The sequence below is a fragment of the Euprymna scolopes genome, chromosome 35 (genome assembly GCF_053919585.1).
Source record: "Euprymna scolopes isolate OS-2025 chromosome 35, ASM5391958v1, whole genome shotgun sequence".
Classification (NCBI taxonomy): Eukaryota; Metazoa; Mollusca; class Cephalopoda; order Sepiida; family Sepiolidae; genus Euprymna; species Euprymna scolopes.
This window is the reverse complement of record NC_136516.1, coordinates 8,852,543-8,868,756: the sequence shown is the minus strand read 5'-3', so window position 1 is coordinate 8,868,756 and position 16,214 is coordinate 8,852,543. Positions and strand designations below refer to the sequence as shown.

General features: G+C 33.2%; 1 protein-coding gene across 3 annotated transcripts in view; it reads left to right on the top strand.

The window, feature by feature from the left end:
• LOC145259671 (E3 ubiquitin/ISG15 ligase TRIM25-like) overlaps positions 1–16,214 on the top strand; it is a 155,180-nt gene that overhangs the window by 46,621 nt on the left and 92,345 nt on the right. Inside the window, exons 1-2 of one of the 3 annotated variants that reach the window (XM_080117330.1) lie at positions 10,473–10,639; positions 13,279–13,302. The exons of 1 other annotated variant lie outside the window; for it this stretch is intronic. In XM_080117330.1, the coding sequence (XP_079973456.1) occupies positions 10,567–10,639; positions 13,279–13,302 (97 nt within the window). In that variant the 5' untranslated portion in view covers positions 10,473–10,566. Of the gene's footprint in view, positions 1–10,027; positions 10,640–13,278; positions 13,303–16,214 lie in introns of those variants that run through there. One more of the 3 variants, XM_080117331.1, reaches the window with a different exon arrangement.

The following is a 16,214-nucleotide window of genomic DNA, read 5'->3' as shown; positions in this document are numbered from 1 at the left end:
ACTGTTTCTAGAAACAAGAGCATTTAAAATTGTATTTAAAAAGAAAAATTTTGTTGGAATTGCTTGATGTAAGGAGTTAAAAAGGATGAAAAAGGCATAAGTTGTATAATAATAATAATAATAATAATAATAATAAAGGGGAGAGAGAGAGAGAAGGATTACTTAAAAAAAGGTAGTTTTTTAAGTGATGATAATGAATTTTGAGACAAAATAATCAAATCTAGAGCTGAAATATTAATATGACAGTAATGGACAGTCATCAGTACCAGAAGATACATGCATTCAGACCTAACATGGCACTTGAACAATACCCTGATATTTAACAAGAACCTGTGCTAATGTTTATACATAGAAACTAAATTTTGGTCTGTTCAAACTTTCATGTTATATGGTATATATTAATTTTTTGGCAGACTAAAAACTAAAATAATCTTTTCAAAAAAAAAAAATAAATAAAAAATAGGATGTGTTGAATTAAAAATTTTATTGGTTTCGTTGTCTTGCTATTAAGTTTGTTTGTGTGACTCAAATTGTCAGGACCTAAATCTTGATTTCAAGGGCTAACTATCAAGAAGAGTTGTGTCTGGAATACGGAAATAATATATTCCCAGTGGCATTTCTACTTATTAGAAATTGTGTGTGTGTTAAACAGGAATAAACTTGAACCATATGTTGTGATTGGGAAACGTTATATGAAAAAGTATATGATGCAAATAGATTGAAAAAAATGTTTTTAATTATTTAAAAAAGAAATTTATTCATCCCAAACAATGCTACTGAAATGCAGCATGGGACTACTGCCTTATGGGCCACATTTATAGTAGAGCAAGCTAAGTAGAGAATTGGTCAGCTAGATATTTGTTCACATTACATTTAAATTTTTACATGTTGGTATGGTTGGGAGAAACAGGAACCAGAGAGGAAATTTCAAAGGCAAGCGTTTTACTACTACTCACGTAATATGCTTTGATGAACTTGCTGTGCTTGTACCCCTTCAATGTAAATACCGTCGAGCCACACGACTCTCAGCAAAATCCTATCTATCCATTGTAGAGGCCCCAGATGTCAGAATACTTTTTACTCTAATAGCTTCTGTCTTTAAAGCGCTTGTCTTTGGAATTCCCTTTCTGCTCTCTGTTTTCTCTAACCGTGCCAACATTTAAAAATTTAAATGTAATATAAACAAATATTTTGCCACCCAACTCCCTTTTTGGGTTTCATTCCTATAAATCTGACGCCTATCACAGTATCACAATGGCAAGAAATTCAGGAAGACTGGAAATAATGCCGGAATAAGCAGAGAGCTCTCCAACATATAGCACCTGATAATCATTCAAACGTTGAATGTGTTCTCACTTCTACAGAGTGCGCCTCTGGAACCGCGGATGACTGAACCTGATATCGACCGAAACTTCAAGCTGACATGCCTGGGTGGCGTCTATACGAGATGCAGAGAATTCAGTTGGAGGAGCCGGCTCAACCGACCCACGGTGAACGCTGATACAACAACAACAAAACCTGATAATGGTCACCTATTCAGTACTAACCACGCTTAGTGTAGCTTAACTTCGCTAATCTTACAAGAACTGTTATTAACATACAATACATGCTATACTTTATTTCAAACTGCTGAATCAATTTAATGGTTAACCTCTAATAATTGACCTTGAACTCCTTGCCCTATCACCATAGTAACCATATGAACGTTGAATGTTTGGTGAAAAACAAAAGGAAAACAAGTTTGCCTTTTGCGTTCAATGCTCGAATTCTCCTTCTTTTTTTTTTTTTTTTTTTTTTTTTTTTTTTTTTTTTTTTTACATAGAAGATAAGAGTGAAGCTTTGTTTGTTAGCTGTCTTTATGAATTGCTGTTTAAGATAAACACTGCCCCCCCCTCCATCTTTTATAGTCGATTAATTCCCTTTTTGAAAGTTGGATTTTCCTCACATGAAAAACCGACCTTGTGTCTAACTTTGTTTCCCCACCTACAGTAAAGAGTCAAATAAATAACACTACTCCCCCTTATGTATTTTTTTTCATAAGGCATAATTATTTGTATTATATATCACTTATGGCAAAAAGATTAGACATAAGGTCATAGAAAATAAGATTTGAAAAGACGGACCATAGAGGAAGAACACCCTGGTCGAACACAAATTGCCATAGCAGCTCTGTTGGAATTCCCCAGTTGGGACGCCTTAAACTAACCCCTTTCTTGAAGGGCAAGAAGGTAAAGCCTGGGATAATGGGCCTTCTGGGACTGTACAGGACTATACCCTAGACAAGCAGAACAATGATAGCCTAGTCAGTATATCAGTCTGATTTTGATACAAACTAATTCTGAAGCTGTTCAAAAGTTTAATTACCTTGGTGATACTATTGTAGCACAAAGGTTGTGGGTAGCGGTTAGTTTGATTACAAGAGTTAGGAAATTTATGCCATTACTAATCAAGAGAGCGTTACGATTGTGATCCTAAGGGAGAATACATTACTTTTGATTTCATTCGTACAATCGTCAGACTAGCACAGAAAAAAAAAAACATTGTACAATTTTGTTTATTGAAGATGTAAGAAAATTAGCAACATTTGTAACAAATTTTTTGGTTTAAGAAAAAAAGTTTATCGAGCATGTGTGCGCAGTATATTAATGTATGGAAGAAAAAGCTGGCCAATGTGGGTTGAGGATATGTGTTGCATGGCGAGAAATGCTGAGAATGGTACAATGAATATATAATGTGACTCTTAAAGGCATACTTAAAACTGATGACTTCAGAGAAAGACAAAATCTGAACAGTATAGGGAAATGTGTGCAGAACAGGAGTCTTGGTTGGTTTGGTTACATTTGAAGAATGAAGGTGCTTGGATTAATGGATATTATGAAAATATATATAGGAGGTACAAGGGCTTGTAGTTCGTTGGAGCATCTATGATTAATCGGTTGTTAAGGTAGCAAGATTAGTTTGCAGGGGAAGACCAAATAAAACATATCAGAAAGTAATGATGAATTTGAGAGGATGAAAGATAAATAAAAGCCTAGTCATATTGCAAGTAATAGTCTCCTGGAGGTTGAAGTTTCAATCCTTGCGAGATTAACATAAATTAACACTTTTATTTGGTCATGGTTGTTGGAATGCGAACAATATACCGCCATGGATAAATAAAGGGTTCAGTTATAGATTGCCTACAGATATCAGAGTTTGACTATAAAGTTCACAAACTCGACACTTCAGTGTCCAAAATGAAAATGATAAAATGGTTTCTCTGCATATGTCTGGATACATTCGCCTTTTAAAAAAACATTTTAAGCGAATCAAATGCATTTCTCTGAATTTATAAGAACTGCCGTTTTTAACCCAGATTTTTCTTCAATAAACAGTTGAGCCAAAGTCCACAACAGAGCTAAGATCTATGTTGTCTCACACCCCCCTCGCACCTCTGCCAACTCTCACACACAGTCATAAGCATATGCACGCAGACATTAACAAACACATAGACATACAACTCTTAACCTTTTTCTTATTATCACCTGCTTTTCAAAAAAACAAATGAATAAACTTATTTAAATATTCCTAACTTTTATCACTGAACATTCTACAATGAAAACAAATAAACAGTGACTCTTATTAATAATTTGAATGAAATATAAATTGTATAATTGAATGGAGAAGTTTTGATTACAATTCTTAGATAATTCACGACCGTTAAATTATCGACTCTGGCTTCTTCGATATCTCAGCTAATGAATCCCTCGTTTTATAAGGACCCTCAAATTAAGAATAAATATTCTATGTTTTCCTAATCACGTAAACTTCCATTTTAAACATGTGTAAAATATTTCTTTTGTAAATTTATGCTTTTTGAACTCCTTTTGTTTGTGTTTATCATCTAACATTTCTCTTGCTCTCACACATTTGAGTATAAACTCATAAAAAGTTTTTACTAAAAATGTTTCCTTAAACTCAGCTCCTCCCAAAAATCTTTCCCAAATTCGAATCCCCTAAAAAGGACCCTCTAAAAAGATTACATTGGCCGAAACGTTGTTAATGTAACAACTAAACGCATTTCATTTTTGTAATGAATAAAATGATTCTGTTGGCACTAGTTTCTTATAGAAAGACTGGGCGAAGGTTGCCAAAATTCTAAGTGAATGTGTTTCTATGGAACAAACTGAATTCGAACTTTGTATACCTAGGTTGTTGGTCCATGTCGTTAACCGCTTAGTCACGGAACAACTAAGCTTATAATAGTAGTCTGAATAATCCCCCAAAATACAACAACAAAGAGATTAAAATGATATTGATCGATAAATTCATAACATGGCCGGTGAGACGAATTTGTTATGAAAGGTTTAAAAAAAATAAAAAAATGCGATTGTATTTTTCAAACTTGGATTAATACTTATCTCCACAATACCAAGTTAGCAAAACATAAGTATTCAAATATTATTTACATTATTTAAAGGTGAGATTGTTTCGAAGATGTGAAGTTTGAATATAATACTAGACTACCCGTGACCCATTGGGTCAGTGTATGTTATAGCTAGCTATGGAATAGTGAGTATACAGAATTAATGTATAAACGTGCAAAAATTGAATGCACATGTGCGTAAAAACAAACATGACGACCAGTGAAAACAATACGGAGTACATTGGATAATAAAGATCTTAACATCATTTCCCATAGGATTAAATGAAAAAAATCCTTTAAATAAGAGAGGTGTAATCCGTTGAAAGCAATTGAAAAAGACGAAAAATAAAAAATAAAAATGCAAGGAGGGAGTGTGCAGTATGCAGATCCACCCTCGTTTTGTGTGTGTGTGTGTGTGTGTGTGTGTGTGTGTTAACAGCTTTAAAAATATCAGGAAAGAATAATTAAGTAATATTTAACGGTAAGACCTTTTCAAAACAAATCGAAAAAAAAAAATGGAAAGTTCTCCTCCCCTGTCACACACACAGGTTTGAAGTGTTTCTACATCTTTTTAAAATGCTTAACACTTATGACTCCCCCCCCATCCTGTACCCTCTTTCTGCCCCCATACCACCAAACTTGAAAAATGCTAACGATTACGTCTTGTTTACCGCCATATAGTTAAGAACTAGGTGCTCATATTACGTAAAATTTATATAGGAAAGTGATCCCCATTCTAAAATATTAAAATTTTATTATTATTTATTATTATTCCATTTATTATTATTATACCAAATATATTTTTTTTAAATATGTAAATTGATCAAGTAGTTTTTTTTTGTTTTGTTTTACATAAGAAAAAATGGGTTTGTATTACTGTACACATAGATTCGAAAAAGTTGTCAAAAAACAAATATAGAACAAATAAATGTTATCAAAGGCAAGATAAGTTACTTTTCTACCAAACTGGATATATTTTTTGTGTTTTTATTCAGTGTAACATGTTTATTCAGCTCGAAAAACATGCAATGTTTACCGATGTATTGGAAAATTCAAAATGGCAGCCGACTCTCTCTCGGAGAGGGTACGTTTGGGAAAAGGTATTATAAATAATAAACTAGACAAAATACTGTTAGAAATTCGCTCACTATATGTTACCGTGACATAAGTTGACATGTATTCGGTTGTTTTCTAACAGTATTTTGTCTAGTTTATTATTTATAATACCTTTTCCCAAACGTACCCTCTCCGAGAGAGAGTCGGCTTCCATTTTGAATTTTCCAATACATCGGTAAACATTGCATGTTTTTCGAGCTGAATAAACATGTTACACTGAATAAAAACACAAAAAATATATCCAGTTAGGTAGAAAAGTAACTTATCTTGCCTTTGATAACATTTATTTGTTCTATATTTGTTTTTTGACAACTTTTTCGAATCTATGTGTACAGTAATACAAACCCGAAAAAATATTTGTTTTGGTTTTTGTTTGGAAACGATATCAACATGCAATGAAAATACAATCGAAATAGTTTTACAAATTTGGGATGCTAAAAACGAACATGTTTTTTTTTATTATCTTCGGTTTAATATCGTTTTGTTTATATTAGAATTCTTAAAAAAGTAATATAGCGAAATGTAAGGAAAAATATGAAATATGCAAAAGAACCATTCGTAAAATGCCGTAGTAAAAAAACATCGACCATATAAGTATGAAAAAATATTTGTATTTTATAATTATAACTGAAAAAAAGTAAATCACTTAAGTGGAACGATTTTATTGATTTGTAACGTAAGCTAATTTTAAAAAAAAACTTGTTTTCGGTTTTATTTATTATTTATGTATTTATTTATATTGGTTTTCATTATGTTAGGAGTGTAGAAAAACAAAATATATAAATCTATTTAAAAATAAATAAAATAAGGAAGACGATTTTGTAATTTTCGATTTAAAAAGAAAAAAATTTTTTTATGGCTTTGGTTTTTATTTATTTATTTATGCATGCACAGAATTTTTGTAAGCGGAAGTCGTAAAGTGGAACTGGATAGACGGTTTCAATGCCCAAGCAAGACTATTTGAGTTTTATATTATTACCTAGCGTGGGTGTCCAGGCGTTTGGAGGTGTAAAAGAAAAAAAAAATTTTTGGTAGGCGAGTAGGCTTGAACCCGAAGCCTTGAAGGGAATAGCCTGATAACTTATTGCGACACTACAAGGGCAGTGGAATTGAGAATGATTGAAAATAAACAATTAAAAAGTTAAGTGACAGGCACGTAAATTTAAGAGGAATAAATCACGCACTTAACTTTAGCTGCAAGCCAGTTTTTCCAAGATGTTGGGGAAAACCAGCTTTCCATAAAAAGGGGAGTGTCCAAATGAATAGCAATTGTCTGATATGACGGGTTTTGCCCACTTTGATCAAAGCTCATTGCTTTCTGGACGTCTCTGGCACCTGTGCCAGGGAACTGCCTTTGATACGGATCCAGTTATGCTTATATATGGAAAAGCCAAACAAACACGCGGAGAGTAAAAAATAGCATGTAAAAGATAGACGTGACTTCCTTTCATAAATCGGAGATATTATAATCTAGGTAGTATATAAAAAGTTATAAGAAACAATGACCCCCCCCCGGACATACGCAAAAAACGCACACATACATTTTCGCTTTTATATTATAGAAGATAGATAGATAAATATTAGGCGTATTTTAGATTAACAACCTCCGCTAAATCAATCGCCTACGTAATGAGATTCTACTTTTTAGGCGATTATGTGTGAACACTCAAAAACTAAATAATAATAATAATAATAATAATAATAATAATAAACAGATTGTAATGGTTTTGGTGTGTGTGTATAAGTATTGCCAGTGTGATAACAAGGAATGGCCGATCCTCATCAACGCCAGCGTCACATCAGTGATGTGAACACAAAGAAAATCGCTCACACCTCAACATAAACAAAAAAAAAATAAGTGTCAGAATCAGCATAATAGTGAAACGAACTTGAACATTTATGATAAGGTTTTATTTAACAATAAAGATAAATCATTTTTTGTGTTGTATTTTATATGCGTGTGTTGTGTCAACACACGACAGAAAAATATGTCATTGAATGATTTACGAGATATTCTTGTTAGAATCACGTATAGTCATGAGAACTTTATATATATTTCTTAGTCAGATAGAACTTGAGTAAAAACTGTACCAAAAGAGGAGAAAGGAAAACCTCCAACTGAGGCAACCGTATTTTGTTTTTGTTTTTTTTTTAGAAAGAAATTTTTTTTTTTTTTTACAAAAGGAAAGAAACAATTGTTAAATTGATTAGTTCCAGTAGTGTAGCAATTTTGCTCCATAATTTGTGTCTGAGATGACAAAAGGTTATTTTTTTAGGAATTAATCCAGTGAGATTGGAGCATTAATATTAGCGGCAATGCATTTCTGTCTTCCATGAAGCGTCGTTTGTGTTTGCAGCATGACGACTAGCCAAAAAAAAAAGAGAAAAGAGGTGCATGCATGACGCGCAAAGTCATGTTGGTTAGCCTGGGGCAAAGCTCTAGGGCGGTGTTGCCAGCCAGCAGGGAGAAACGAGGCAAAGAGACAGTTGATCTTCGTGCGATGTCTTTTATACGCTTTTGGCTGGCTCCAGCAAAGCTGTCAGAAAAAAATTTGAGAAAATGTGTTTTTCTTCAAGCGTGATTGGACGGAAAGTGGATACCCTGTCACATGGTATGCTCTGTCTTACGTCCGCACGAAAAGACAAAGTTTTACTTTTATTTCCACCGAATTTGCATGGGTGGATACAGCAAATGTGTGCATAACTGAAATGTTATTTATTTTAATGTACGGCAAATGCGTGCATAACTGGAATGTTATTTATTTATTTATATGTCTCTGGCGTATCGCTACAAGATAAAACAATCAACTTGGAATTTATAGTGGAGGATCAATTTCGTATATAAATTTAACGTAGAATGTTTTTTTTTTTTTTGTGCGGTTTGTGAATTAATGGCTAAATGTACCTGATTGTTCTCTAATGAACGAACAAATCTGCAAGTGTTTGCTTTAAGTAACACCAAATGGGCAAGATTATTATTATTTTTGTTTTATTGTATTTTCACCCCAAACAAGGCACAGTGACACTTTCAAGTACGGGACTACTATCTGGGACATAATTGCAGGGGTACTGTGTAGGGAGTTTAGCAGCAAGATGACTGTTTAAATTACACTTGAATTTTTGCATGTCAGTACAGTTGAGGAAACAGGAACTCGGAAGTGAATTCCAAAGTCTAGTAGTTCTGGAGAAGAAACTATTCTGCTTTCTGGCATTTGGGGATTTCTGCTGTGTAGGGATGGGATTTTGCTGCTTGTTAGGTTTGTGGGTAGTATTTACGTCGAGGATGTACAAAGAGTTGTAGTTTGTCAGAGCATCTACAATTAAAATACTTGTAAAACAGGCAGAGGGATGCAACATTTCGTCGATGGGACAGAAGCTGAAGCCTAGCTGACAGTTCAGGACCAATTAGGTTAGCGACTTTCTTTTGAACCCTGTCCAGGAGTGAGAGACTAGTAGCAGATGCATGCATCAGCCTAAATGTGACAATACTCCATACATGGGAGAATGGTGGCTTAGTAGAAGTTTGCAGTTTAACATCTGAAACAAACTCTGGTCACTTGGCAAGAAGAATTATTGTAACTTCCTCCCTCTGTTTGCTTCTATTAGCAATAAACATTTTTTTCTCCTTAACATATCCCCCCCCCCCACCCTCAAAGAAGACAATTTATTAAAATCCTTTTTCCTTTTTTTATGGCCTGGCTAAACGCAACATCTCAACGAGTTGGTCATTCTCTCTTTCTGTCTCTATATCTCTTTCTTTCTCTCTTTCTGTTTTTTTTTTTTTTTTTTTTTTTTTTTTTTTTTTTGCCTCCCTCTGTCTTTCTCTGTATCTTTTTCTCTCTGTGTCTCTCTTTCTCTTTTCCCCTCTCTCGCTTTTTATCTTTATCTCGCGTGCGCGCACGCACGCACACACACACACACACACACACACACACACGAAATTCAGCCATGAAGAAATTAAATGTTTTACTTTCCGAAGTAAACATACATACTTAGTGTAGTCGAGTAACACTAGCAGTAGCACACACACACAATGCGCACGTGTTTACGGCGGAAGATGATACAATTTATTATTTATTTCTTCATGACTGAGAGAGGCCCCTATGTATTGTAAGAGGAAGAAGGCCATTAAAAGGTGTAACAGCAGTTGTCCCATCCACTCCAAAAAGAGCGAGAAAATAAAAACAAAACAAGGTTTGTTGATAGTGAAAACCCGGTAACTGCAGGGTAGGGACCTGAGAGAAAGGGAATGCCTCATTGATCAGCAACTCGTTTCTTGTCCTCTATCTTCGAATTAACACAACTTTGCGACAGTTTCATTGAAATGGCACTTAATTGTCAAACAAAAGTAATATTTTTATATTTATTTATCAACTAGTTTCTTTTTTCTTAACTCCATTTGCAATCATTATTGAATGTTGAGGAGGCTGCCTCCTTACTTCACGACACCCGACTACCACCCGCGGTTGTCGTCGTCGTCGTTGTATTATCCAGCCAATTTGATGTGATCAGCTGTGAAATTGTAATAATGAAAGTCTTATCGTGTTTTCCTTTCTTTGTTTAGTTCGCTCTGCAAGAAAAAGAGAGACCCATTCTCGTTCCTTTCGGCTCTTTTAACGCCATTATTCACCTCCAAATTGACCAAGCTTTTGGATTTGACACCCTCACTCTCACACGAAAAAACGTAACCCTAACTTCATTTTTGAAAAAAGAAAGGAAAAAAAAACAAAACAAAAAAAAAACAATTTTATTCATCCTTCTCCCGATTATCCAACAAACTGCAACTCGACACCTTTTTTCCAAGATTCCCCCTCCCTATTTTTAAAATCAGTTTTTATTTTAACCAAAGATTTCTTCCTGAAATCGAACCAACAAACACAGATTTTAATTAAGCAACTTTTTAAGTCTTTTCTTAAAAAAAAAAAAAAAAACAGACATCTTTTTTAATTGAAAAAAAGTGCTCATTGATCTTGAAATATTTATTTTAACCCCCTTTAAAAAACAAAAAAAAAAAAAAAAAAAAAGTCAAAACCAAACTGGTCAAAATGTCAAGTTATTCTTCATCTGTTGATGTGGCAATCCTGGAACAAGGTTATATTCAGAAATACCAACCAAATGGTAAGGAAAAGCAAACATTTTCTATAAATTATTTACACACACACACACACACACACACACACACACACACACACACACACACACACACACACAAAAAAAAACTTACTTGAAACAAATATTTAGAACTGTTTAAATTTATTTAACTGTTCCATTGTCATATAGGTACTGTTGGAATATCTCCCCTGTGTTGTGCTTTTTTTTTTTCTTTCTTTTTCACTCAAACTTTGGATAACATTGTTTCTCTAAAATTGTATTCCTTATTCTAAAAATAATATTTCAATTTAAATTTTTCAAAATGTTAAAAATGGAACATGAATTCCATGTTTTAATTGCTCGCAGCTATGTTGCTTTTTTTTCCTAGTACTAAAAATATTTTATTAAAAAACAACATGTAACCACAAAATATACTTAGAACATTCTTTTGGATTGATGTTAACAAATTTAAAAGCAAAAATGAAATGTTATTTGGATTATTCGAACTACTGTTCTCATCTTGGGATGTTATTCTCCCAACGTTTCGGTCGATGTAACCTCTGACCTTTAAGTGTTCATCTTCTTAAACTCTGGAATCTTTCTGTTAAACGCGGGAATCTGTATAAAATTCAAATGGCGGTAACCTGTTTTCATTCCATCAGCGATGACCAAGTAGAAGTCTTAAGTAATTTGCAATTGTATTCTTCATATCACCTGCACTGAAGATTGAACCTTCAACCCCCAGAACACTGTCACTTAGAACTGATTATTATAGCACTTTATCCAATGCAGCCGCAATGTTGTGTTGTGAAAATAACACCCGCTAGGCTGAATAATCCAAATTATCATTCCTCATCTCCAGATTTCTGAAGCATAATAAAAAATAAAGTAGTTATACCGTGTTAGTTGATAATTTAATAACTATCGTTAAAATAAAAATGGCTATCACAGAGGAAAAATATGAAGTTGAAATTGATATCCATTACAAAGCAAAGTATAATTTTATATTTCACCATACAATTTGGGAGAAATTTAATCAAAATTTATGTGAAAATCGAGTGAAATAGACTTCTAATAGTCTCTATATCACAATGAAACTTATGTAATGAATGGATTGGTTTTAATTTGCATTTTTTAAATTATTCTTTAAAAAGTAAATCTATATGAATCAGTGTGGAACACTATTTTTTGACCGGTTTGGTTCTATTGTTGGAATTATGGACATGCATGTGTGTGTCCACTGCACAAGCCATGATGGTCCACTCATTGTACTGGTCTAAATCTTGTTCATTTCAGTCAGTGCTGCAGCAAAAAAAAAATTCATTTCAAATAAAACCGCAACTTTAATTTAACAGCAACAACAAAAAAATTAACAGAGGTTTATTTATTTTTAAAATTTTTATTTGGAGGTTACAGATGGTACTCATTTTTGTAGGTTGAATAGCAGATTTGTAAACTGAGATTTTTAGCTGACTGAATCAAAACATAAGTCCAATCAACACAACCATTTAGTAAGAGCCTCAAGAGCTCATTTTGCTTGGAGAGGCACACAGATCTAACTCACTAGCAGCCTCAGAAAAACAAACCATCCCATTTCCAAAACTGGTCTGTGAGTGAGGCCGAGGGGCTCTGGAAACTCTTTCTTAATGAGCACCAAATGCTTTATATGGCAAAATACATTTAATTATTGATCTTTTTTATTGGAAAGAGATATGATACATAACTACACGTGTAAAGAGTTTCAGGTTGGTCCATGAAAAAGAAAATAAAAAAATAAATTAACAAAAAAATGCAACACTTTTTGATTAATCATAAACAAAAAATGGTTGTAAACATTATCATTAGTTAGTGTTAAAATTTGAAATTAATGTTTTTCATATTTATTTTAGAAATTATTTTAGTGTTCTGTGAAAAACCTTTGCCCCGTTCAGGGACTCCATGGTGTCCTGAAGATTTGAAAACCCTGGCCTAACTCTCAATCAGAGATGTTTCCGATTTCTTCTGCCTCTCTCTGTTAGCTGATTGTACCTATTTACTATGCCTCCCCACGGGACAGAGTTAGACACCAGGGTCGTTTTTTAACGTGGAGAAAAGGTACAAAAATAAAAATTGTCTCAGTCGTGAAGGATCTCTCCTCCACCGAAAGAGAACAAGAAAACGAAGTGCAGCATCTGAAGAACAGATACTACACTTTGATCTTGACACCAATCTCCTCCCTAGCAATTCTGTTATTTGCACCAACATGACACCTAGTGCATGTTTACAGCATTAATTCCTCTGATACTTTGTAAAATCAGGTACTTAAAGGAAGGGCCATATAAGGGGACCATAAGTGAAAGTGGTTCTATGAAACCGACGGGATTCGAACTTGATACATTCAGGTCATTCACGTCGTCATCTACTTCACCTCCCAACTTTCTTTTTTATTTTTAAAATATAAAATCATTTTTCTGTTTTCTGATCATGAAAAAGAAAAAAAAAATTAATTGTTCTTTTTGATTAATAACATTAAATTTGTTCCAAGTTTAAAATTTGGCTTTTTAATAATAATAATAAAAAAAAAAAGTGGGGTATTTCTTTTCTTCATTTATTTTTCCCTCTTTTTTCTTTGATAAATTGTTTTTGAACATTTTTGAACGACCCCTTTTTGTTATTTGTTTGATTAGGTGTTAAACTGAGTCCATATTTTGGTATGTTATGATTTTGGATTTGCTTGGAATCTGCATTTTATGCTTGTATAATCCTCTTTTTCTTGCTTTTTTAATACTGATTATTTTATAAGAGAATAGATTATGCAAAGCATATTTATTTTAGGAATGTGTATTTGCTCGGGGATGGGGGGAAGAATTGGTCATTGTTAGTCTTTGTAAACAAATAATTACATGAAAATCTGAGGTTATATTCAAAAATGTTTTTCTTAAATCCAATTATCTTCTCTCACTTAAATTCTTCTAAATTCAACTCTTATGGCATTTAAACTATTAATACAATATTAATATGCAAATCACTATAAAACATTCAAAGCAAGAACTCGTCTAGCTATAATCACTATAAAAAATTTTCCTTTCTTCCTCTGTGTACCTAAATGAAGTTCTATGAATACAGTTTTTCCCCCAAAACATCCCATTTGTAGAATACAATATCACAGGACTGCTTACCATGTGGTTGTTTTCAAGTTCAATGTTAACATTTTTGTTGTCTAATTAATCAAATTGTAACCATTTCACCCATTGTTTTGAATTTGCTTGAAGTGTCGTTTATTGTCAACCAACAATCTCATTAACTCTTATCCTCGAGTGGCCATTGGGCTTTGATAAGTTATGATTCGTTAGTAAAAACAAAAAATCAAATTCTGATTAATGTTTCAACTGATACTTCCCCCAAAATACAAATGACTTCTTTTTCATCATTATTTCTGAACTCATCCTACTCCATCTAAAAATGTTTCACATTATTACTGTTCTTGTCCAAGAACTTGTCCTAAACATGTATTACTCTATTAGCAAAATATGCAAGCATACACTTTGAGAAAAAATACTAAAATATCCAACATAGTTATAATAAATGCTATTATTTTGAAACTTTCAATTAAACCAGCTTTTATTCTCCTTTCTTGTCAAGTAGTTAATCCTATGTTTCTCTTTTTTTAGTTATTCCCTTTAAGTTTTTTTTACTCTTTTTATTGGTTTTGCAACTTTTCTTAGAGCCCAGGCCCGAGTTTAATATTTTATATATGGTTTTATTGGGATTTTATATCTTTAAACCAACATTAGTCTCCCTTAAATATTTCTAAGAAACAATCCAATCATTCCATTTGTCTTTAATACAATAAGATCATATCATTGTTAACATTAAATGTATTGATGGTTTTCACTTAAACTAAAAAGCAAGATTCTTCTATTAAACACAAAACAAGAATTGAATCCTTTACGGTTATCAGTGTTGTATAAATAAATGAAAACAAAGAATTTCTGTATTGATTTTTTTTTTTTTTGGCTGTTATCCTCATCTTCATAGTTGTTGCTTCACCACATTTTGACCAACTATTCCTCTGGCCTTCTTCAGGTGGTTAACCATGACGGGATAAAAATGCTGAGTCTTGTAACTGTATCCCCAGTAATTACTGCCTTTCATAGTTGTCGTCTCCCTACGTTTTGACCAACCAATCCTCTGGCCTGCTTTGGGTAGGATTGAAACTGCTATCTTCAGACAATATTCACCTGGAACTGTAGAGACTCAATGCCTCTATCCACTGTATGTTAAAACTCACCATTTCTATCCCATTGCAGTTAACCACCTGAAGAAGGCCAGAGGAATAGTTGGCCGAAATTTGGTGAAACAACAACGACTATGAAGATGAGGATAAGTCCACAAAAAAAAAATCAATACACAAATTTTGAAGCCTCATCTGAAAGGATTACAAAAAATAAAATCATATATCAAAAAAATTTTATAAAACTTATTTATGTTTCTGAATTTTTTAGATAAGGATTTATAATTCATATTATTTGGACTACTGTTTTCATCTTGAGTATTCACAATATTTTGCCTGATGTAACCTCCAACCTTTTTCAGATGTATCTTGTCAAACTTTGGAATCTATACAGAATTTCAAATAGAAACCTTTATTTAATCCACAGGAGTAGCATGTTTTCATTCCATCAGACATGACTGGTTAGAAGTCCTAAGTAATGTGTGTATTGAGTATCATTCGCACTCGTTGTGTAACGGATAAAGTACTTAGTAAAATTCAGTTGTCAGTGACCTTCTTCTGGAAGTTGAAGGTTCAATCCTCAGTGCAGGCGATTCAAAATACAATTGCAAATTATAGCTGACAGAATGAGAGCATGCTATCTCTGTAGATAAAGAGTTCTGTTTGAAATTCTGTGTCAATTTAAGAGTTCATCAGAAAGATTTCCAAGTTCAACCAGATACACCTGAAGAAATTCGAAGATTACATCAACTGAAACATTTTGAAAATAATACTGATAAGAGCAGTAATCCAACTAATATGAAAACAATTGATGTTTCTTCTAATACCAGCAATAAGAAAGTTGATTCAGAATTTTTAGCGTTTGTCATTTTTGTTATCCTAAGCGTCACCTTGTTTACTTACGTCATTTTCATATTCAGTAAGAAGTAACAAAGGTGACATTTTCAGCTGAGAAAGTCGGTAGTAATTTCGATTAAAGACTCATTGTGTGGAATTTTTTCTCACCTGAGAGAAAGGTTCATTGTCTGTCCACAGTGAATTTTTCTTTCCCAATAAACATAGCAATTATAAACATTTTCAGTTTGACATCTGCTTTACATGCTGGCGCCTGAACTCGCCTATCTCTGGCCAGGTCTTTAATTATCTCTCTTTCTCTCAAGTCTATCTTTAACAATTCCTCCAATGTTTTCTTGACCTTCTCCTGTAAACTGAATCTGCTATCTCAACTGTTCGACATGTACTAACCTAAGAACTCTCAATCTGGTCATACCATTAAGATCCCCTCTTCTGCACACATCTCTCTATTAGTGCTAACTGTAAGTAGGAACTGGAAAAATCAGAACTTGGTGTGATATTGGAATTTGTATTGGAATTTTCAAATGACAAAAA